At 44.9% G+C, this 24,738-nt stretch overlaps 1 protein-coding gene across 6 annotated transcripts in view; it reads right to left on the reverse strand.

Moving 5' to 3' along the window:
* The window catches only part of RASAL2 (RAS protein activator like 2), a 295,184-nt gene that overhangs the window by 29,466 nt on the left and 240,980 nt on the right, over positions 1-24,738 (reverse strand). For 4 of the 6 annotated variants that reach the window (XM_069737777.1, XM_069737778.1, XM_069737780.1 and 1 more), the window contains 3 exons: positions 5,263-5,416; positions 5,053-5,151; positions 3,394-3,948 (listed from right to left, as the gene is read on the reverse strand). In XM_069737777.1, coding sequence (XP_069593878.1) covers positions 3,394-3,948; positions 5,053-5,151; positions 5,263-5,416 — 808 coding nt within the window. Of the gene's footprint in view, positions 1-3,393; positions 3,949-5,052; positions 5,152-5,262; positions 5,417-6,975; positions 7,367-24,738 lie in introns of those variants that run through there. The other 2 variants (XM_069737782.1, XM_069737781.1) reach the window with 2 other exon arrangements.

Raw genomic sequence — 24,738 nt, forward strand, 5'->3', positions numbered from 1 at the left:
CGACGGCACACACGTACTTCACATCCCATGGTAGTTAATGTGCTTTCCCAATTAGGTGTTGCTATGGGCATGAAGGTTATTTATAAAGCTTTCTAATTGGGAAATCACCAACGCCTATTACATAAAAGCATTAGCGGACGGTGCCTTTGCAAAGCCTATAATATGTCCTTGCTGATATTAGCAATCTAACAGGAGCCCGGCTACGTGGCCGCCAGACCAATCGTTAAAGATTGTTGTTTTAATAAAACTTGCGGCATTTCTGTGTGTCACTGGAGAGTCGGGCAAATAAAGATAGCGAGAAATGCTCCGAGCAGAAATCTTCACTGGTTACAGAGCCGGAACATAACAGATCTGATATACGGACATCAATACAAACCCTTCCCAAGACTGCAATTCCTCCCGTGCATTACTGTCCGCCCGACTCAAAGCGCTAGGTCTCTGTCTCTTAAACGCCGCAAAAAGCATCATTTATCAGGGGAGGCGCTAAAGATATCGGGAGATGGGAAACTCTCATTCAACTGAAGAACCATCTACGCTAATAAAGTCTCCAATACATTCCCAACCTCATGGCGGCAAACTTTCGGAAGCGCTTACCAACTCCTGCCTGCAGATGATAGGAGTTGTATCATAACACCCGTGGCGGTGATGGGTAAATGATACGACTATTACTCGGAGTTAGAGTTGGGCAAAAAAAAAAAAAGATTTGCAGGACCCTGGTCCAGTGGCCATGTTGGTAGTCAGTGGACACCGAAGCACAACCCTGAGAATGTCCTTGTACCTATCGTTCTGGCGCAAAGTCATGCATTCATCTGCTAATCAAAAGAGGCGCCAGGGATGTCGGCTGGTAGAAGGAGCTTCTGGTGGCCCTGGTCTACTGACGTGGCCACTGGACCACGATCCTACAAATCTTTTTGCACCACGCTAATCAGAGTTCTTTTGATTATTCTGCCATAAAATAGGGTGGTCTCATGAAGATGACCTTATTTTGAAATTAAAGTGGCCTGGTGATCAGCTGATCATCTCGGGTTTGGTATCTAAAATCCCCAACGATCAGCAGCCTTAGAGAAGGGACAATGCTCCAGACATAAATTTCCATCCACGTAATTCATCATTGGAGGAACATGATGGAATTTGCCCTAGCATGACATATGGAAAGAGGCCGTCAACCGCTTATAATCGTTTATGGAACGTCCCGATCTGGAAATTAAAGGGGTGGTCAAAGTTTTGCAGGCTATGGACAGGAAAAAGGATAAAATAAGCATTAGCCACCTATTTAATTCTCTGCTATTCCAGCAGTCCCCGCGGTCCTACAACGTGACTGATGAAGTCGATCACTGGCCTCAGTGATCACGTGTCGTATTTGGCAGCATAACCGCGGAGGTCAGTGAATGGCAGCAATGGGGATGAGAATGATGCACGTGACGCCATCGCTGCAGAACTGGTGGGGACTAGGGTTGAGCGACCTTGACTTTTTTAGGGTCGAGCCGGGTTTTGCGAAACCCGACTATCTCAAAAGTCGAGTCGAGTGAAATCGGACGATTATGGCGAAAAGTCGAGGATCGACCGAAACACGAAACCCAATGCAAAGCCAATGGGATTTTTTTTTTGTCATCACTCTGCCCACGCCCCTTCATTGGCTGAAAAAAATGGCGCCAAGCGTCTCTCTCTCTCTCATTGGCTGAAAAAAATGGCGCCAAGCGCGTCATACGAAACGCGACTTTGGCGCGAAAGTCGCGTACCGCATGGCCGACCCCACACAGGGATCGGGTCGGGTTTCATGAAACCCGACTTTGCCAAAAGTCGGCGACTTTTGAAAATGAACGATCCGTTTCGCTCAACCCTAGTGGGGACCGCAAGAGAAGTAGAAATGGAGCAAGAGGCAACAGAATAAGCGAAGAATGTTTACTCTACTAGTCTATACCATAAACCCCAAAATCCCAGACAAAGACCTTATAGAAAAGATAGGATTTTTGGATAGTTTTATAGACATTATGGGATGTGTGACCAACACAAGCAGAAGAAAAAGAAACTGGAATAGAGCTGAAGACCCTTAGACCTGAATGTTGTGTTTTTTTATGAAATTTTTGCTTTTGTGATTTGATGGAAGATTTGAGGTCCACAATGTTCCAGACTGGATGCATCAAGTACATCTAGCCAAAGTATTCTCTACAGCAGATAATGGAACACACCACCACTTATTACTGCGTTACCAGTGTCTCTGTGTAGCTCAACAAAAACATTCTTTGCGTGGTCCGACGAGCACGGAAACAAGGAATGACATGAGCCAGGGGAGCAACATCAATTTGCAACCTGTTAGATTGTCTGAATTCTTGCAAAACATTTCTCTTATTCCATATCAGAAGATATCGTTTTCGTAAAGTGCACAAAGTTAGAAGTAGGGCAGCAAAAAAGTTGTGATCTGCTAAATCAGTGCAGGTTTTATTGTCGCTCCAGCGTCACAAGAAAACAAGCCCTCGAGGGTCGCACGAAAAGTGTAAAGGGACCGTCATTGCCTGTGGAACTCACAAAGATGGCTACGATCCAACTACACTTTCTCCATGCAGTTTGATAAAGGACCCTCGAGGTCTGAAACGTCGCTTGTTTTCTTGTGAGGCTGGAGCTACAATAAAACCCGCACTGATTTAGTATCGCAGCGTCCCGAGTGCTGTCCTACTTAACGGATCATCTTCGACCCGGTGGGACTTGCACCAAACTCTACATTACGAGTACAAGAGTGGCTGAAAAGTACATCAGATAATCCCTTTAAGTACAGAAACACAATTCAGTTCCTATTCTGACTCTGTGGAATGGAATATCTGTCTCTTTCTAATGTACAAGAAACAATGTCTTATTTTATGTAAACAATCATTGATTGGAGGCAATGAAATGAAAAAGTAAATCTAAAAAACATTTAAAAAGATCAAAAGTCATAAATACATTCACTACCAAGGTTAAACCTGGGTATTTCAGAGCAAAAAGATTTGCAGGATGCAGCCCGGTACTCTGTGGCATTCAGACCACGGTCCTGCGAACCTCCTCGGCACGTGTGGGGATACCGGCATCAAGGGAACCTCTCCGGATTACTGGGCCCCATGACGTTGTGGTGCGACTGTCGTCATGAGGTCACATCAAGCCTCGTGACTCGCGGTGAACATATAGTAAGAAAGGGACGGCAGGATGCCGGATTTCATGTGCAGGCAGAGGAAGTTTGCAGGACCCCGGTCCGACAGCGTGAATGTTGGACTAGGGTCCTGCAAATCTTTTTGCTTAACGCTAGTATTTTTTCAGGCATTGCAAACCCACAAATCAATGCATGGCCAAAATAGGCTGTCAGGGTATGATGGAAGTTTAGTTCTGCCGGTTTTTGGGCCGCTGTGATAGAAGGATTCTTACCTTGGCCCTTCCTGTACTCTGCAGGATGTGCACCAGGGCACAAGCCATCTCCTCCTTGTTGCGGACGCTGATCACTGGCTCCAGCACAGAACAAAGCATTGTATAGTTCACGGTAATAAATTCTGCAAACTCTTTGTACTGCTCCATGGGCAGAATGGTGATCGTCTGATATCGGGACTTGATCCGGATAGAAGGTCCCGCCGTTTTGCCTTTGTTTATGGTGGGTGTGCTTACAGGGTACCACTTCTCTACAAACTGCCTGCCAGTCACACTGGCCATAGGAATGTTCACTAACCCCACATAATTGTTCTTATCCTTCTTCTTTTTCTTCTCTACGTCCTTGTAGATGTGCACGGTGATATTGTGTAGAGGGGGCAAACCATAAAACTCAAAGTGCTCTCCCCAAAAGATATTGTCTGCCTTGGTTTTGCTTGTGGTGCGTGCAAACAGCGTATCGTCCAGACAAAGCTCACAAAAATACTTCTTTTTAGGGGCCAAATCCTTGGCCTCGATGATCCACAGGCGCAAGACATTTTCTGCCCGACGGCAATTGTCCTAGAGGTGCGAGAGGAGATTAGAATATTTGTTTTGCAATTTTTTTTCTACAAGTGCAAGAGGCTATTTTCATTTTTCACAACAAAAATTGGACATTTTTCATCCAGCTTTATAGTGGCCCCCTCAAACATTTATACTGGTGGACCCTCAAGGAAGCATTAATGATGGCCATTCCAATCATTAATTGGTGAGGCTCCCGGTCATCCGGCACACCCACAATATACACACGTCATACCACAAATAGGGTGTCTACATAAGGAGATTCCTTCCAGCCCCTAGACCTGTAACGTCAATTTCAAGTAATATCGTATAATTCAGGCTGTGTATATGAGAAGTCCAAAGTGCAAGAGAGTAAAATAGAGTGTATTTTCACATCTGTAGTTTTCCTGTGAGTTCCTGTCTGACTCTACAACCAGTCTCCTGAACTAATAGCATTGGATGTGCTTAAGATGTTATTAGTTCAGGTTACGAGGCCGTTGATCTGGATGGGACTTTTACGGATGCAAAAATACAGTTGCAAAATGGTAGTATGAATATGCCTTAAAAGGGAAGATTGCTAAAATTGCAAATTATCCTGCCCTGAGCATAGCTTAGGGGATAAATGCCCATTGCTAGAGGTCCGGAACGCTGGGACCTCTAATAATACTCAGAATGATGCTCTGGAACCTCCAAAAATGGGGCTCTGCCGAGTCCACTGATAAATAAAGTGGAGGTGCACGTGCTCAGCCTCTAGTCCACTCATAGGACTGCTGGAGAAAGTGGAATATCTCCATCATCATTGGTAATGAAGGTAGAGAAGGTCGAGCACGTGCACCTTCACACCATTTAAGAAAAGGCTCTTGAAAATTATCAATCCTGTGGTTCTTAGGATCGTTCAGGGTCCAAACATTGAGACCCCAATTTTGTGACTTCCTAAGGATACAATATTTTGAGGAAACCTCTTTAAGACATCAAAACCCAAAGAAACCTCTAAATGCGTCTTATAACCTTATCTCATATAGCTTTAAGTGGGGGAAAACCCCTGCCTATTCCTGTAGATGCACTTAATTCCGCTATGGAAGGCGGGAGACTTTCCACAGCGGTCTCATTTTCCTTTACGCTTACCTTGTTTGGCTGGACTGTTCGGCGCAGGTTTTCCATCCACTTATCTCTCTCGGCAGCTGAGGAGCAGCTGAAGCATTTACTACCGCTGGAGTAGGTTACCTGGTAGACGTACAATGGTGAGAAAAACGCAAAGAAAGAAACCAAAGATCACAAAAGAGACTGAAGACAATCATTTAATCTGCATCTCATAATAATACGTATTCATTTTACCTCAAAACAGAAGTCCTGTCCCAGGATGCTGCTGTGTAACGGCTTTACCAAAATTTTATCTTCTGACCCCAGATCCAAAGCTTCCACTGCGCTTCCAGGACTCAGCAAGGACTCATGAGAACGGGATTCTTTCAGTTTGGGTAACCCACGTGTTCTACATGGAGAAGACAGCCTCGTTAGCATGGCGGCTGGGCATCATGACATAACACTTATGTAAGTTTTGTTTTTACCAATTTGGTTTCGAAAAGATCACCGTTAAAGACCTCTAACCAGTCAGCCAGAACCATACTCTACAATAATGAGTGACAAGCGGTGATCGTTGACTTGTGAGGTAGCTATCTCCAATCGGTGGCTTCAGAAAGACAACTTTCTTCTTAATTTGCTTGTCTTTTCCCCAGGGGGCATTTTTTCTGGCCTCCCTATGCCAATCTGGTACGCTCCACCAGGCTCCACCGAGACAACTGGTTCTTTACAGGGTCATACACAGGACAGAGGGAGGCCTTCAGCAAATATTAAAATGGGTCCTAATCATTTTTATTTTCGTTACAGTCTAAAAGTGTCCAGTGTGTTTTTTTCCCCCCTAAATCCTTCACCATAATCCTTGGGCCAACTGACCAACGAGTTGCACAGCTTTACATAATCTGACAGTAATGGTTGGGCCCGGTCTCCCCATGGGCCTCATAACATATGCCCCATAGTCCTTTGAGACAGGTGTTAGAATTCAAGAACCATTTTTCCAATTGAAAAAAAAAAACTCCCAAATATTTTCACACATGTTTTCCCTCACTCAATTCACTTATCTATGTCAAGTTGAAGAATGAATGTTACTTTGCATTTTTTTCAAGTCTCAGACATTTTATTCTAACTCTTTCCCAATAAAAACCTAAAAGCAACAAAAATTATCATAATCATTAACAATAATTATCCTCATGAACACACAAACTTATCCATTGAATCCTCAGTAACAAATTGCCCAGGATGACCCCAAGGCCTCCTTCAGATGTTCGATTTTGCGTACAAGTTCTATCCATGATTTTCACGGATAGCAGTGATAGTCTATTCACATATCAAACTTTTTCCTTAGACTAAGAGGTCCGTGAAAAATGGCAGAGACATGTCTGATTTTAACCCGAGGGTTGGATCAAAATAGGAAATGCAAGTCTATGAGTCAATGAAAAGATCGGACCGCACTTGGATGACATTCGAGTGGGGTCTGATTTTAACGAATTGCAAAAATGGAGAAAGCGGAGAAACTTTTTCTTGTTCATAATTTCCACATGTACGATAAAAATCGAATGATACTCCGATCACAGTCTGATCAGAATAATCAGTCTGTTTTCATACATGGAAAAATCGGACGTATGAATGAGGCCTAAACGAAGAGTAAAAAATGGCAAATGTTCTCACATCCCTCAGGGATACAAAAAATGTGTGAAATCTGTGTCTCAGGTGGAAAATTCTCCACCGACAGAGAAGCCCAAGCTTTGGTTTCTCCAGGTCTTCCTCTTCCGCACACTTATATTCCAGTTATGACTTTTTTAACCACTTTGACGCTGGATTCTTCCATGGTAATGAGCCAAACTCCGCCGCTGTGGAAAGCGCGAGTCTTCTACAAATAGCGCAGATTAATTTTTAAATACCCGTTGACTATGGATACATTAGTACAGTGAAAGTTATGCAGGTTGTGATCCAAAAAAAAAAAACGTGACTTACATGAAGCAATTATACAGCCACCTAGCTGTGCATGCCCAAATCATCGCTAGGATTCATATCATTGATTCTCGCCCATCTTCGTTCCTTTGCACGAAAAAGGTCGAGGGTCACATGCCAACGCCAGGAAATCTGCCGGGAGGGATGATGTCCAATTGCCAAGTTGGGTTTATTATCTGGTCGGAGACGTCTTCGTCAATCTCTTAACATTAAAGAAAATGCCGAATTCCAATCATTCCGGAGTCAAGGACCGAATTGGCTGCCAGTGAAATGAAATCTGGCTTCAAATAGCTGGCTACTGCATCCTTCCCCTTCCTCCTCCTCCGCCAGCATCCCGCCCCTCAGGTAGCACAGACGCCGTCCCGGTGTGCCCGGGCTGCTGCACTCTGGGCCTGTTGCTATGACGATGCACCTATAAGCAGATTACCGCTTGCAGGCGAGGGGCAGGCAGAAGCTGCAGCCGGGTTGGCTCAGAGAGCATGCTCTGTAAACATGGCAAAGCAAAGGTGACCTTTCCAAGCAGCTTCCCTTGCATAAACCCAACCGGAGCAGGAGGCAGCTAATATGGGAAAGGAGGAAAGGAAGAGATGGGGGGGGGGGGGGGTTCTTAAACCAAGCGCAGTGGTCCCAAGAGGGGACAGATCAGCGACATTCAATGCGTCAAACCTCCTGGAAGAATCTCCTATGGGAGAACTCATCACCTTCCAGCTTTTACAGACATCTGCTAAATTTCCGACTAACCCCTAATTCATGTCAAGAGAGTGAAAAATATGAGGCAGGGGACCGTAAAAAGACGAGGCAGCAGAGGGGCCACAAATCTGCAGTACACATTCCCAGCTAATGGGCGGCCCAAGCACATAACGTCAAGTCTCGCATCCGAAGCAATGAGCATCGGGTACCACTGCATAAGGACAAGCGGATCCCACTGGAAAGAAAAGGGTTAAAAGAAGAAAAAAAATCCAAGTGCCTAATGCTTAACCCTTAAATAACGAGAGATCAAACCGCCGGAAGCCAAGTGCATGATGCAAGGAGAATGGATGACAGAGCTCTTCCCGTATTACTGGGGAACTGAGCAGTGGTCTGCTGGCCCTGTACACACACGGATAATCCCAGGGAAGCAGGATTACAGTAAACTGCAGGAGCCGCGGAGGGGGTCCTAGGAAATCTGCCTGTACACAGTATCTCACAACAAGCAACATGAGCTTCATGGTTAGTGTCCGGTATTAGAGGACACCGTCATTACGTTGGATGTCCAATCTCGGCAATGTGAAGTCATTGGTGGAGCACAGCGTATGCGCAAGCCGTCATGGTACACCTCCTTAGGGCTCATTCACACATCCGTGCAAATCGGTCTGAGATCGGACTGCAATGCATTCCCAACAGCCTCATAGAAGTGAATGAAGCTTTAATTCTCGGGTCGGCAGAGCCGCGGCCACTATGTGCATTAGCGGTCCAATCTTGGACAGATGTGCACGGATGTCTCAATGAGTCAGTTGCAAAAGACCAATCTAAAAAAAACAAACAATTATATGGTAGCTCTCCAGACAATAATACCAAACCAGTGACCTCTGGGAGCATCGGTGGTCTCATGACTTCTGGGAGCATCAGTGGTCTCATGACTTCTGGGAGCATCGGTGGTCTCATGACTTCTGGGAGCATCAGTGGTCTCATGACTTCTGGGAGCATCGGTGGTCTCATGACTTCTGGGAGCATCGGTGGTCTCATGACTTCTGGGAGCATCGGTGGTCTCATGACTTCTGGGAGCATCGGTGGTCTCATGACTTCTGGGAGCATCAGTGGTCTCATGACTTCTGGGAGCATCGGTGGTCTCATGACTTCTGGGAGCATCAGTGGTCTCATGACTTCTGGGAGCATCGGTGGTCTCATGACTTCTGGGAGCATCGGTGGTCTCATGACTTCTGGGAGCATCGGTGGTCTCATGACTTCTGGGAGCATCGGTGGTCTCATGACTTCTGGGAGCATCAGTGGTCTCATGACCTCCCTTTTATATTACGCAGACTATTCTGTGTCAACCAGTAGTTAAGGCCAAGTATCGGACTCTGTTCGTCAGTGTCCGCTCTGGGTACCCAAGCTGCACCGCCTGCTCCCATACGGCTGGTTGCTCACTGCAGTGTTTGCCTATATGCTGGGACCTTGTCATAGGCCCATGTACCCAACAGTCCCAAAGAGTACCCTATCTGTCTCCGTATGGCTGCTGCACCTTCATCTTGCTGTACAGATTAGCGTACTCAATGGAGGGGGCATCTAGTAAAAAAAAATATATGTCTACCGAGTGGTAAATAGTTTATACTCAACATGGAAGCCTTGGTCACCTGATGCCCCTCTGTACCTATTTAGCGAGCAAACTTCCCAGAAAGGAGTAGAGCTTACCCCATCTCAAAAACAAAAATTTTGCACTTTCATGGCAATAGTTACTCTACTCCACCCCATTAAAATGACAGGGGGCACAGATTTCCATTGTCTCCTGCTTGTAGATCAGATATGCGCGACTTTGCATCCTTCTATGCCAATTTTACTATGAAGCTCAAAAGTAACCTGGAGCTGTAACTAGACTTTCCTTTACCTGGAGAAAAAAATACAATATACTGCCCTCTCCCTGTATCTCAACACCTTGGTCCCAGGAGATCTATCCTTAGGGCTCCCCCCATCAAGACCCAGCACCACTTGTACCCCCAGCTAAACCATGCACAAGCTCACTCAAGTCTATGGGAAAGGGACATGTACCCATTTTCATGGAACCCAATACAGCCATATGGGGTACCTCGTGCCCCCATGGCTGCACTGGTAGTTTTGGGTCCCATATGACTGTACCATCTCTTTGCATGTTTGACTGCTGCTCCGTGTAGTGCCCGATTCTCAGGATCAGTGGCATCCAACCCAAAGACCAGCAAGTCCTCACCTATACACTACAGGTCATCACCTATACACTGCAAGTCATCACCTATGCACCGCAAGTCATCACCTATACACTACAAGTCATCACCTATACACCACAAGTCGTCACCTATACACTAAAAGACGTCACCTATTCACTACAAGTCATCACCTATACACCACAAGTCGTCACCTATACACTACAGGTCGTCATCCATACACTACAAGTCATCACCTATACACCGCAAGTCATCACCTATACAACGCAAGTCATCACCTATACACCACAAGTCGTAACCTATACACTAGAAGTCACCTATTCACTACAAGTCGTCACCTATACAAGTCATCACCTATGCACCGCAAGTCATCACCTATACACTACAAGTCATCACCTATACACTACAAGTCATCACCTATACACCACAAGTCGTCACCCATACAGTACAACGTCACCTATTCACTACACACTACAAGTCGTCACCTATACACTACAAGTCGTCACCTATTCACTGCAAGTCATCACCAATACACTACAAGTCGTCACCCATACACTACAAGTCGTCGCCCATACACTACAAGTCATCACCTATACACTACAAGTCATCACCTATACACCACAAGTCGTCACCCATACACTACAACGTCACCTATTCACTACAAGTCATCACCTATACACCACAAGTCGTCACCTATACACCGTAAGTTATCACCTATACACTACAGATCCTCACCTATACACTACAGGTCATCATCCATACACTACAAGTCATCACCTATACACTGCAAGTCATCACCTATACACCGCAAGTCATCACCTATACACTACAAGTCATCACCTATACACCACAAGTCGTCACCTATACACTACAAGACGTCACCTATTCACTACAAGTCGTCACCTATACACCACAAGTCGTCACCTATACACTACAGGTCGTCATCCATACACTACAAGTCATCACCTATACACCGCAAGTCATCACCTATACAACGCAAGTCATCACCTATACACCACAAGTCGTCACCTATACACTACAGGTCGTCATCCATACACTACAAGTTGTCACCCATACACTACAAGTCATCACCTGTACACTACAAGTCATCACCTATACACCACAAGTCGTCACCCATACACTACAAGTCGTCACCCATACACTACAAGTCATCACCTATACACCACAAGTCGTCACCCATACACTACAACGTCACCTATTCACTACAAGTCATCACCTATACACCACAAGTCGTCACCTATACACCGTAAGTTATCACCTATACACTACAGATCCTCACCTATACACTACAGGTCTTCATCCATACACCGCAAGTCATCACCTATGCACCGCAAGTCATCACCTATACAACGCAAGTCGTCACCTATACACCGCAAGTCATCACCTATACACCACAAGTCGTCACCTATACACTACAAGACGTCACCTATTCACTACAAGTCATCACCTATACACCAGAAGTCGTCACCTATACACTACAGGTCGTCATCCATACACTACAAGTCATCACCTATACACCGCAAGTCATCACCTATACAACGCAAGTCATCACCTATACACCGCAAGTCGTCACCTATACACTAGAAGTCGTCACCTATTCACTACAAGTCGTCACCTATACAAGTAATCACCTATGCACCGCAAGTCATCACCTATACACTACAAGTCATCACCTATACACTACAAGTCATCACCTATACACTACAAGTCATCACCTATACACCACAAGTCGTCACCCATACAGTACAACGTCACCTATTCACTACACACTACAAGTCGTCACCTATACACTACAAGTCGTCACCCATACACTACAAGTCGTCGCCCATACACTACAAGTCATCACCTATACACTACAAGTCATCACCTATACACCACAAGTCGTCACCCATACACTACAACGTCACCTATTCACTACAAGTCATCACCTATACACCACAAGTCGTCACCTATACACCGTAAGTTATCACCTATACACTACAGATCCTCACCTATACACTACAGGTCATCATCCATACACTACAAGTCATCACCTATACACCGCAAGTCATCACCTATACACTACAAGTCATCACCTATACACCACAAGTCGTCACCTATTCACTACAAGTCATCACCTATACACTACAAGACGTCACCTATTCACTACAAGTCATCACCAATACACCACAAGTCGTCACCTATACACTACAGGTCATCATCCATACACTACAAGTCATCACCTATACACCGCAAGTCATCACCTATACAACGCAAGTCATCACCTATACACCACAAGTCGTCACCTATACACTACAGGTCGTCATCCATACACTACAAGTTGTCACCCATACACTACAAGTCATCACCTATACACTACAAGTCATCACCTATACACCACAAGTCGTCACCCAAACACTACAAGTCGTCATCCATACACTGCAAGTCATCACCTATACACTACAAGTCATCACCTATACACCACAAGTCGTCACCCATACACTACAACGTCACCTATTCACTACAAGTCATCACCTATACACCGTAAGTTATCACCTATACAACGCAAGTCGTCACCTATACACCGCAAGTCATCACCTATACAACGCAAGTCGTCACCTATACACCGCAAGTCATCACCTATACACTACAAGTCATCACCTATACACCACAAGTCGTCACGTATACACTACAAGTCGTCACCTATTCACTACAAGTCATCACCAATACACTACAAGTCATCACCTATACACTACAAGTCATCACCTATACACCACAAGTCATCACCTATACACCACAAGTCATCACCTATACACTACAAGTCGTCACCTATACACTACAGGTCATCATCCATACACCGCAAGTCATCACCTATGCACCGCAAGTCATCACCTATACAACGCAAGTCGTCACCTATACACCGCAAGTCATCACCTATACACTACAAGTCATCACCTATACACCACAAGTCGTCACGTATACACTACAAGTCGTCACCTATTCACTACAAGTCATCACCAATACACTACAAGTCATCACCTATACACTACAAGTCATCACCTATACACCACAAGTCATCACCTATACACCACAAGTCATCACCTATACACTACAAGTCGTCACCTATACACTACAAGTCGTCACCTATACACTACAAGTCGTCACCTATACACTACAAGTCGTCACCTATACACTACAAGTCGTCACCTATACACCACAAGTAGTCACCTATACACTACAAGTCGTCACCTATACACTACAGGTCATCATCCATACACTACAAGTCATCACCTATACACCGCAAGTCATCACCTATACAACGCAAGTCATCACCTATACACCACAAGTCGTCACCCAAACACTACAAGTCGTCACCCATACACTGCAAGTCATCACCTATACACTACAAGTCATCACCTATACACCACAAGTCGTCACCCATACACTACAACGTCACCTATTCACTACAAGTCATCACCTATACACTACAAGTCGTCGCCTATACACTACAAGTCGTCACCTATACACTACAAGTCGTCACCCATACACTGCAAGTCATCACCTATACACTACAAGTCATCACCTATACACCACAAGTCGTCACCCATACACTACAACGTCACCTATTCACTACAAGTCATCACCTATACACTACAAGTCGTCGCCTATACACCGCAAGTCATCACCTATTCTACAAATAATGACCCGTGCATTTATAACCCATCTGTCGGCTTCATCATTTGCCCTGGCCATTACTTTTGTCCGACTATTACGTCCATATTGCCCAAGTATATGACGACTTCAGTGGGAACCGTCATGGCTACTTGGTATCCTCGGCCTTCTGTTCTAAAGGTTTTCATGTAAACACCATTAGAAAATAAAGCAGCATCTGGGAAATGGGTGGTTGACGCTAATTACTTTGGTGCCACAGTTGAATTTGACCCATTTAAGAACTTGGCTAAAGAGGAGGGAGCCTTTTACAACCACTCAGCGAGCTGCAGGACTTTATCATATTGCACTGAAATCTGTCGGCTAGGATTATGAAGCAGAAAAGGATAATGCGGCATTAATAGAGCCTCAGAAACCATCAACAGCAAAGACTCGCATTACATCCATTAGCCGATAAGGAGACAGGACGAGACGGGCATTCTGCATCGCAGCGACTGTACCGCACTCATCCTCCCGGTGCCAGCCGTCAGCTCGGCTTTACTGACTGCTAATCTAAAACCGCGCCATGCCGTGACGAAACACTTCAACGAGAGTACTGTAAGCAATGTGCCATCTGATTCCTGCGCCCCGTCAGCACGTCCAGGTACAATTAATGCTGCGCCACTCGTATGCTTCACCCTGTCTAGTTTTCATTTGTTAATTACTTAAATGCCCAGTCTTCCCTGCCAACCCTCTGGGGAGACGTGGCAGCGCGCAGACGTTGCATCTTAAGTGCTCGAGATTTATAGGGCTAAAAGGGAAGGGATGTCGGGTCGGATACGGTCACAAAAATGATTTTTTTTGTTCCCGTCTGCTGGTGCCAGTTAATGTTTAATGCAGCTTATTAACCTTATCCTTCAGTTCTTCCATAAAAGCTTTGGAGAGAAGCACCTACTGGGGACGTGTGTGGACTCAGCCGCTCACATTACATTATCAAGAAATCAAACAGAAAATTACACTTCTGTGTAACCTTTCTTACTACTTAAGCTTTACTGGAAATGCATCTTTTTCCCAATAATTGTACTGGCGGCATTCCTCTGTGGGTATTACAGGACGCCTCCGAAGTGAACTATACCAGGGCACATCGTGCCTGTAGGACCCTACTGGGAGATATTTACTCAGTATTCGTTATACCAGGCACACAGAAACGCTGGAAAAAGAAAAGCTGTGATCCTCAGAAATCCTGAACGCAAGTAAAATATTACAGAAAATATCTTCTATCCCCATTGTTTATATGGCAGCAATACATCACACAACAAGGCACACATTGTAATCACTCACAAGTCCCTTGTGTCTCCGACTCTGATCACAAAGGCGCAAATAACTTTCATAGGAAGCCAGAAAACATCATTAAAAATTACCTACACTTTTTTTCTTTAATATGTGAAAGGCCTGCAGATCCAGCACCTAAAACCCCCATCAATTGCTCAAAACACTTGTTACACAAGTGCTGCTCAGGAAGCGGCAGGAGCGCTGCTCAGGAAGCGGCAGGAGCGCTGGTCAGGAAGCGGCAGGAGCGCTGGTCAGGAAGCGGCAGGAGCGCTGGTCAGGAAGCGGCAGGAGCGCTGGTCAGGAAGCGGCAGGAGCGCTGGTCAGGAAGCGGCAGGAGCGCTGGTCAGGAAGCGGCAGGAGCGCTGGTCAGGAAGCGGCAGGAGCGCTGGTCAGGAAGCGGCAGGAGCGCTGGTCAGGAAGCGGCAGGAGCGCTGGTCAGGAAGCGGCAGGAGCGCTGGTCAGGAAGCGGCAGGAGCGCTGCTCAGGAAGCAGCAGGGGCACTGGTCAGGAAACAGCAGGAGCACTGGTCAGGAAGCAGCAGGAGCACTGGTCAGGAAGCAGCAGGAGCACTGGTCAGGAAGCAGCAGGAGCATTGGTCAGGAAGCAGCAGGAGCATTGGTCAGGAAGCAGCAGGAGCACTGGTCATGAAGCAGCAGGAGCACTGGTCAGGAAACAGCAGGAGCACTGGTCAGGAAGCAGCAGGAGCACTGGTCAGGAAGCAGCAGGAGCACTGGTCAGGAAGCAGCAGGAGCATTGGTCAGGAAGCAGCAGGAGCACTGGTCAGGAAGCAGCAGGAGCACTGGTCAGGAAACAGGAGGGCTGCTCGGGAAGAAGGAGTGCCGTGCTGCATTGAATTGTAGACTGTAGGAGCCATACGTGGCTGTGTAGAAGCAGCACCCATGTGACAAGTGTTATGAGCGATTGATGGGACACCTCTGGCCTTTATTGGGTAAATCGGTAAATGGAGCCCTATAGATAAGCTGGACCACTGGTGGTCAGACAGAAGAGAGCTCCTGTGCAACAACAGTAAATGGACCCTTTGCAGTGCAATAGTTCATCATGTTGCACAATTCCACCTGTTATGGAGGTGGATGGTGTCCCCTTACCTCTTGGGGTTGTACAGGTGGCACCAATAATATATGCTCTGGACATATACACCATAAGCTTTTCCAGACGTTTATCTCAATCTGTTCCCACATCCCAAAAACCTTAATGAGAAAGCTGCCTTGCCATGCATTATGCACCCCTGATAACGAGGCACAAGAACCATTCAGTATACTAGGAAAGCAGGTGCTGGACTATAGGAAACATCCTACACCTGCAATGATCCAACCGTAGGAGAAAAATAATATATTTTATATAAATGGCCTTATAGAATGTATTTTTCAAAGCATTTTTCCATATGGCTCTTCCCTGGACTACTTTACTATAACATACGCTGGGCTCGGCGTGTACGGATCAGTGGCTGGCACTGGCCAACGGCAGGATAATGCCGCAATGGTAATCTTCTGCTTCTTGCACATTTACACTGCGGAGCGGCACGCTCCATCAGAAAGTCACATGCAAATACTAGGCAGATTATGCCAAGTGCCAGAGCGCGCACATTGTACTTTCTGTGTTTTGTGCAAAATTGATTTTGAAAACTACTGATCATGACAGGAGTAATATATAAAGTAGAATAATATGTGCAGCACATAGGGCTCTGCCAACGGAGACTACAGCGCACATGTGAATGAAGCCTTACTCTTCCTGGAAATGTACGAGTACTGTGACACCGAGGTGTTATATTTCCCATCGCCGGATTGTGTCCTTACACACCCTGACAGTCTCACGCAGAAGATAACGACACTGGATAACCCCCTTTAATATTGACGTATATTAAACAGGCCATTAAAAAGTGATTGGGGTAGATCTGCCCCCGGGACCGTGAAGGTCAGCACAATAAATGGGTGCTTTGCAGCAGCCATGTCCCCTCCACTGCAGCACCTAGTGCTATCCATGGGAGTGTGCCGTGCTGCTTTTCAGGCCGATAGTGAGGGTAATGAGGGTCCGACCCCAAAAACCACACATGGAGGTTTTATCCTATGAATGTTAAAACTGGGGACAAAAAAGCAGTTTTACCATTTTGCACATAGTTTTTTTTTTTCTCTATGTTCAACTGTTCCTTTTTTGGGGGGGACAAATATATTCCCAATCTTGCAAAAACGCAATGTTTGATTGCATGGAGTATCTTGAGATGGCATTTAAAAAGGCCATTAATGGTAGCATCAAAGCCGATGGTGCTGCCACAGGTCCGACAGTAACAAAACCCGTGGGGCACAGGCGCTGGGGCAGCGGCCATTTAACAGATAAGTAATGTTCTTATTTTATAACCTTTCCTGCAGCAAGTTTAATGTCTTTTATACTCTCGGACAACCCCTTTAAAGCGCCGTCAGTGTAATGGACGGAGAAGAGCAGTCATTATCTGGTCAGCACTTCGTGACATCCCCTCTCCACTGACCGAGCACGAATGCTGTAAATAGCGCTTGGATTCTGCTGAAGGAGCTGTGAGAGCGGCGGGGCCGGATTCCCGGGAGCTGCCCTCCAATATTACCCCAAGAGCTCACACTAAAAAAGCAGAGCGGACATACTGATCTGACAACTACTGATCACTGATGGCGACATGTCGGCACAATACCGTGCACTCCCAGGTAGGCAAACATGTGAAATGCCGAAAATCAGATTTTCACTTTAAGAGTGGTCATTGGAGGATAGGAGAAAAAAGTCAATATAAGAAATAGTTAATATTCATGATGGCCTCCAAGAGCTGAGCAGCTGATCAGTAGTGTCGGTACATGAAGTCCTTACCGTTGCACTAATAGGTAAAGCGGTGAACCTACCTGGTATAGAGTGAGCCGGCAGAGCGGCTGCACCGGGGTCTTCGGAAAGTAAAAGCCATTTCAGCGCTCCGTCATATTCAGGATGGCCAGTGTAAAGCTAGTGCGGTGGTCAGCCAGCACACACGGTAATGCCAGAAAATGACTTTCACATAATCTGCAGGAATCCGGCCCACGTGTTTCGCAGTCCGGAGGGGAAAAGAATCCAGCCCAGCTGTCAGCAGGGGCCGAGCTGCAGCCCTCCCATATCTCTTACATGCATACTCCACAGCTATTTACTAGGCTATTTTGAAAACACAGACGACTACCGGCATCATATATTGGCCCATATGGACGTAATAAGAGGGGTCTCCCACCGGTAGAAGACGTGCCATAACGATAAAGGGCAACAGATGGGAACTACAAGAGCGGATATCAGCTAGACTCGCGTCTAATTGAGCATTTCCTGAGCCAACGGCAGCGTGGTGGTCTCCAAAGGAGAAACCATACCCACTTAGACCCCATCAAAGGTCTAAGTTACCCAATAACTTGCTCTACACTGATGAGGGGTATAAATGCCATACATGCAATTTACAAATGAAGGACTCTTTTTTTTGGCTCATTAAAGAGTTGGACGTTGACGTATAAGATAGACACTTCCAATGAATTGTATCTAGGAAGGCAGCTTTCTTCCTCTTGGACGAGGGATCATTTGTAGGCTCTTTTCCCAGAGAGCATTTCTTGGGAAAATAATACTTAATAATCTAGGTGGTCTCCGCAAGCAAAAAGAAGAGTAGCCTACAAGCAGCCAATTATATTATTCTAGAAAACAATTAATTCCAAAAGAACAATATATATTAGCGTTACTGCAAATCAATACACAGGACCCAGCCCAGCGGCCATGTCCGTAATCTGTGATTGCTGAAGAACTGTCTCTTACTGGAAGGTGTCCGCATCTCTGCTCTTGATTAGCCACCCGACCAGCAAGTCAAAAGAAGAGCTTTGGATGCCGTGTGGTAGGAGGCTTTCTCAGGGATCCCGTCCAGTAGTAACAGATTACCAACATAGCGCATGTGTGGGCGGTTGTGTAGCATGGGCTGTCAATCAAAGTGTGGGGGAGTGATTACAATGCTCTCACTGTGCAGTGAATGGTGACTGTAGTCTCCAATGACTGGCAGCAAGCAGCTGCAGTGAGGATATAAGTTTATTTTCACCCTGAAGCCGCTGCTCCAGTATGGCAGGCACAATTCTCACACCATTTACTTGCAGACTGACCCTATATGTGCTGGTAAATAGTGTTTCCTAATATAACAGGTTCCCTTTAATGGTTTCAATAGCCAGGATGTCATGCTCCAGTTCCATAGTGGTGGCCCCTGGGCATCCTGCTTCTCCTGAAGACCTCAGCTGATCACTGAGGACCACAACCCAGGACTGTGGGGTGAATCTATCCCAGGGGAGGCTCAGCTGAGGAACTAGAGAAACACTGGTCCCAATCACTGGTCAGAATCGTTCTTACTACTAGACAAGAATTGGAGGAGGCCATGGTGAGGAGCCTGTGATCGTGCAAATGTTACTTTAGTGATAGGATACTGGAATTGAAAGGTTCCCTCCAAGTGACCATTCAGATACTTCTGGGTGTGATTACTCGCCAGATTCCTGAAGCCCATGAATTTTGCCAATAGGTAATACCATCTTAGAAATAAGCACATACCCCTAGCCCCTCCATGGAGACAGTGAACACGGTTTATTGTGCCACCTAGTGTAAGTAGCGATGTGATAAGTGGGTATCGGCCCTTTCAAGATATGGGAAATAAAGCCAAACCAGAATCTCCACTTGCAGACCGGCTGTTTCACTGTTTTTACCCTTCATCATCACAATGTAAGAAATTGGTTGACTGGCCTTCAAAAGGGTTAAACACCACCAAGCTTTCAGAGGGAGACTTATAGGCCATGCATTATTTCAGATCGAGCGTGTACTGTAAGTCTCCCTGTCTCAGTTTGGTGGTCATCTCGAGAAACTTTACTCATCTTAAAAGAAAAAAGTGATGACATTGCAAGATTGGATGTCCCAGCCATTCCTGAGAATGAAAGCGACACAGTGATGCAACCTATGACAGGTCCCCGGCCACTCAACTGTGCAGGGAACGACAGCCTGGTAAAAAAAAAAAAAACACCCCTGGGAGTCGGGAATGACCCTTTTAAAGAGGACACATAATCAGACAATTACCTATTGTTTTAATCAGGCTCTTGTAGTAATTTAATTTTTATTTTCATATAGAAATCTGCATTAAAAAAAGAAAAATCCTAAATATTTACACTGACCACTAGAGGTATTTTAGACTTCCTGTTCTGTAGAGATGACTTTTCAGCATTCTCATTATCTTCACAGACAGGATTACAATGACAGAAAACATATATTTTCCAAGCTATTAACACAGGATCCACCAATCACAACAGGTGATGTCACAGCTCACCTCCTCCCCCTCCCTTCACAATGGCTTTTGCACACCCTCATTAGCTGCATCAATACAATAGCCACAGTCTGAGTCTGTTCACGGCAGCTAATGTGCATGTGAATTTCTGAAGTCTAAAATATCCCTTGTGGACAATGTGAAAATTGCAGGTTTTCTAAGACTTTGCTTCAGGTCGCGATCAGTATTTAAAAACAAACATTGAACATAAAAAGGATTTTAACAGTAGGTAATTTTCTGATGACACATTCCCTTTAAGCACCCTCACAAAAAGGGATTTGCAAAGGCCTCTGGGAGCTGGAACCCATAAGTCAGACGTTACGAGCTGACAGGCATTGCCGTATAGAAGGCAAATCACTTTGAGAAGATAAATGGGAATATGAGCGAACACATTCATGCCAGAGACTTCATGCCAAAACGAGAGCTGTGAAAGGAACATTAACTTTAGAGAATAGTCAAACAGATACAATTGCTACTAAGCATGAATACACAAGGAACAATAAAGCCCGGATTATGAATGCATCGCACAGTTGTGTTAAGAAAGGAAACATTTGCGGAATTCGCCGAACAGAAAAGCTGGGGGCAAACTACCAAGAGCAAGACGTTCAGACTCTCAGCGAGGCCTGGAGGGTGGGGAGCAGGGAGAAGTTCTGCAACAAAGGACAAGAAACAGCGTCTCGCTGGTGGGAATAGGTCCCAAGAGAAAAGTTTCACTGCTCCTTTTGTGCTTGGGCTCTATGAGATTGGGGAAAATATACATGTAACCTACCTATGGCCAGATTTTCATAGTAATTAGTGACCAATTACTGGATCTATTGGATCATCTCCAGATCACTGCACCAGATAGTATAACACATCTGTGTCTATGGTCACTCCCAAAGATTCATTATATCAGTACCAAGAGGAGAAATCCAGTTTACAATACAATGGGAATCTGTCAGCAGGTTTTTACAGCACGGTGTAGGGGCTGAGCCCCTGATTCCGGCGATGTTTCACTTTGCTTACTGGGTAAAGCAGTTGTGATACAATCACAGTTTTCTCTGCTGCAGATGTAGCAGAGATTAGAATGCTGAGCTGTGTATAACCCCGCCCACACCACTGATTGGCAGATTTCTGTCAATAAACAGTGTACAAAGAAAAGCCAATCAGTATTGGGGGTGTGGCTGGACCTGCAGGTACAAGACACCTAGTCCTGTATTGTAGTGATAATCTCCTGCTGATAAAACACCGATTGTATTGAAACAGCAAACCACAGCCCAGTCACATCACTAGAATCAGGCTCTCCGCCCCTACATCATGGTGCTCTCTAACTACATAGCAAAATCCTGGTGACAGATTTCCCCGAAAAGAAGAATCTTCAAGGCGACTCTCCAGTTCACAATAAATGCATAATGCTCAATTAAAAAACTAAGTGCTCCCATTTTTAATTTTTCCAGTATGAATGGTCTGATTGTCAGTCTCCATTTTCTTTCTAAAGTGCCAACTTCTCAGACTTATTGTGCTTTAAGAGTCCAAGACACTTCCCCCTTCCTCATGTTAATGTACAAATTTTATTGAGAACTAGCTGAAGAGCCCGGCGTTGCCTGGGCATAGTAAATATCTGTGGTTAGTTATAGCACCTCACTTCTCTTATTTTCCCATCACGCCTCTCATTTTCTCCCTCACTCCTCTCATTCCCCCTCTCATTTTCCCCTCAGTATATACATGTTGGTCATCTCCCTTATATATAGTATACACCTGTATGTCATCTCCTGTATATAGTATATACCTGTATGTCATCTCCTCCTGTATATACAGTGGGGCAAAAAAGTATTTAGTCAGTCAGCAATAGTGCAAGTTCCACCACTTAAAAAGATGAGGTGTCTGTAATTTACATCATAGGTAGACCTCAACTATGGGAGACAAACTGAGAAAAAAAAATCCAGAAAATCACATTGTCTGTTTTTTTAACATTTTATTTGCATATTATGGTGGAAAATAAGTATTTGGTCAGAAACAAAATTTCATCTCAATACTTTGTAATATATCCTTTGTTGGCAATGACAGAGGTCAAACGTTTTCTGTAAGTCTTCACAAGGTTGCCACACACTGTTGTTGGTATGTTGGCCCATTCCTCCATGCAGATCTCCTCTAGAGCAGTGAGGTTTTTGGCTTTTCGCTTGGCAACACGGACTTTCAACTCCCTCCAAAGGTTTTCTATAGGGTTGAGATCTGGAGACTGGCTAGGCCACTCCAGGACCTTGAAATGCTTCTTACGAAGCCACTCCTTCGTTGCCCTGGCGGTGTGCTTTGGATCATTGTCATGTTGAAAGACCCAGCCACGTTTCATCTTCAATGCCCTTGCTGATGGAAGGAGGTTTGCACTCAAAATCTCACGATACATGGCCCCATTCATTCTTTCATGTACCCGGATCAGTCGTCCTGGCCCCTTTGCAGAGAAACAGCCCCAAAGCATGATGTTTCCACCACCATGCTTTACAGTAGGTATGGTGTTTGATGGATGCAACTCAGTATTTTTTTTTCCTCCAAACACGACAAGTTGTGTTTCTACCAAACAGTTCCAATTTGGTTTCATCAGACCATAGGACATTCTCCCAAAACTCCTCTGGATCATCCAAATGCTCTCTAGCAAACTTCAGACGGGCCCGGACATGTACTGGCTTAAGCAGTGGGACACGTCTGGCACTGCAGGATCTGAGTCCATGGTGGCGTAGTGTGTTACTTATGGTAGGCCTTGTTACATTGGTCCCAGCTCTCTGCAGTTCATTCACTAGGTCCCCCCGCGTGGTTCTGGGATTTTTGCTCACCGTTCTTGTGATCATTCTGACCCCACGGGGTGGGATTTTGCGTGGAGCCCCAGATCGAGGGAGATTATCAGTGGTCTTGTATGTCTTCCATTTTCTAATTATTGCTCCCACTGTTGATTTCTTCACTCCAAGCTGGTTGGCTATTGCAGATTCAGTCTTCCCAGCCTGGTGCAGGGCTACAATTTTGTTTCTGGTGTCCTTTGACAGCTCTTTGGTCTTCACCATAGTGGAGTTTGGAGTCAGACTGTTTGAGGGTGTGCACAGGTGTCTTTTTATACTGATAACAAGTTTAAACAGGTGCCATTACTACAGGTAATGAGTGGAGGAAAGAGGAGACTCTTAAAGAAGAAGTTACAGGTCTGTGAGAGCCAGAAATCTTGATTGTTTGTTTCTGACCAAATACTTATTTTCCACCATAATATGCAAATAAAATGTTAAAAAAAACAGACAATGTGATTTTCTGGATTTTTTTTTTCTCAGTTTGTCTCCCATAGTTAAGGTCTACCTATGATGTAAATTACAGACGCCTCTCATCTTTTTAAGTGGTGGAACTTGCACTATTGCTGACTGACTAAATACTTTTTTGCCCCACTGTAGTATATACGTGTCTTCTCCTCCTGTTTATAGTATATACCTGTGTGTCATCTGCTTCTGTATATAGTATATACTTGTGTGTCATCTCCTACTGTATATAGTATGTACCTGTATGTCATCTCCTCCTGTACATAGTATATACCTGTATGTCATCTGCTCCTGTATATACGGTAGTATATATCTGTGTGTCATCTCCTCCTATATATAGTATATACCTGTATGTCATCTCCTCCTGTATATAGTATATACCTGTGTGTCATCTCCTGTATATAGTATATACCTGCATGTCATCTCCTCCTGTATATAGTATATACCTGTGTGTCATCTCCTCCTGCATATAGTGTATATCTGTGTGTCATCTCCCCTGTATATAGTATATACCTGTGTGTCATCTCCTCCTGTATATAGTATATATCTGTGTGTCATCTCCCCTGTATATAGTATATATCTGTATGTCATCTCCTGTATATAGTATATACCTGTATGTCATCTCCTCCTGTATATAGTATATACCTGTAAGTCATCTCCTCCTGTATATAGTATATACCTGTGTCATCTCCTCCTGCATACAGTATATATCTGTGTGTCATCTCCCCTGTATATACAGGTCCTTCTCAAAAAATTAGCATATAGTGTTACATTTCATTATTTACCATAATGTAATGATTACAATTAAACTTTCATATATTATAGATTCATTATCCACCAACTGAAATTTGTCAGGTCTTTTATTGTTTTAATACTGATGATTTTGGCATACAACTCCTGATAACCCAAAAAACCTGTCTCAATAAATTAGCATATTTCACCCATCCAATCAAATAAAAGTGTTTTTTAATAACAAACAAAAAAACCAACAAATAATAATGTTCAGTTATGCACTCAATACTTGGTCGGGAATCCTTTGGCAGAAATGACTGCTTCAATGCGGCGTGGCATGGAGGCAATCAGCCTGTGACACTGCTGAGATGTTATGGAGGCCCAGGATGCTTCAATAGCGGCCTTAAGCTCATCCAGAGTGTTGGGTCTTGCGTCTCTCAACTTTCTCTTCACAATATCCCACAGATTCTCTATGGGGTTCAGGTCAGGAGAGTTGGCAGGCCAATTGAGCACAGTAATACCATGGTCAGTAAACCATTTACCAGTGGTTTTGGCACTGTGAGCA

Source organism: Ranitomeya imitator, chromosome 8 (assembly GCF_032444005.1).
Source record: "Ranitomeya imitator isolate aRanImi1 chromosome 8, aRanImi1.pri, whole genome shotgun sequence".
NCBI lineage: Eukaryota > Metazoa > Chordata > Amphibia > Anura > Dendrobatidae > Ranitomeya > Ranitomeya imitator.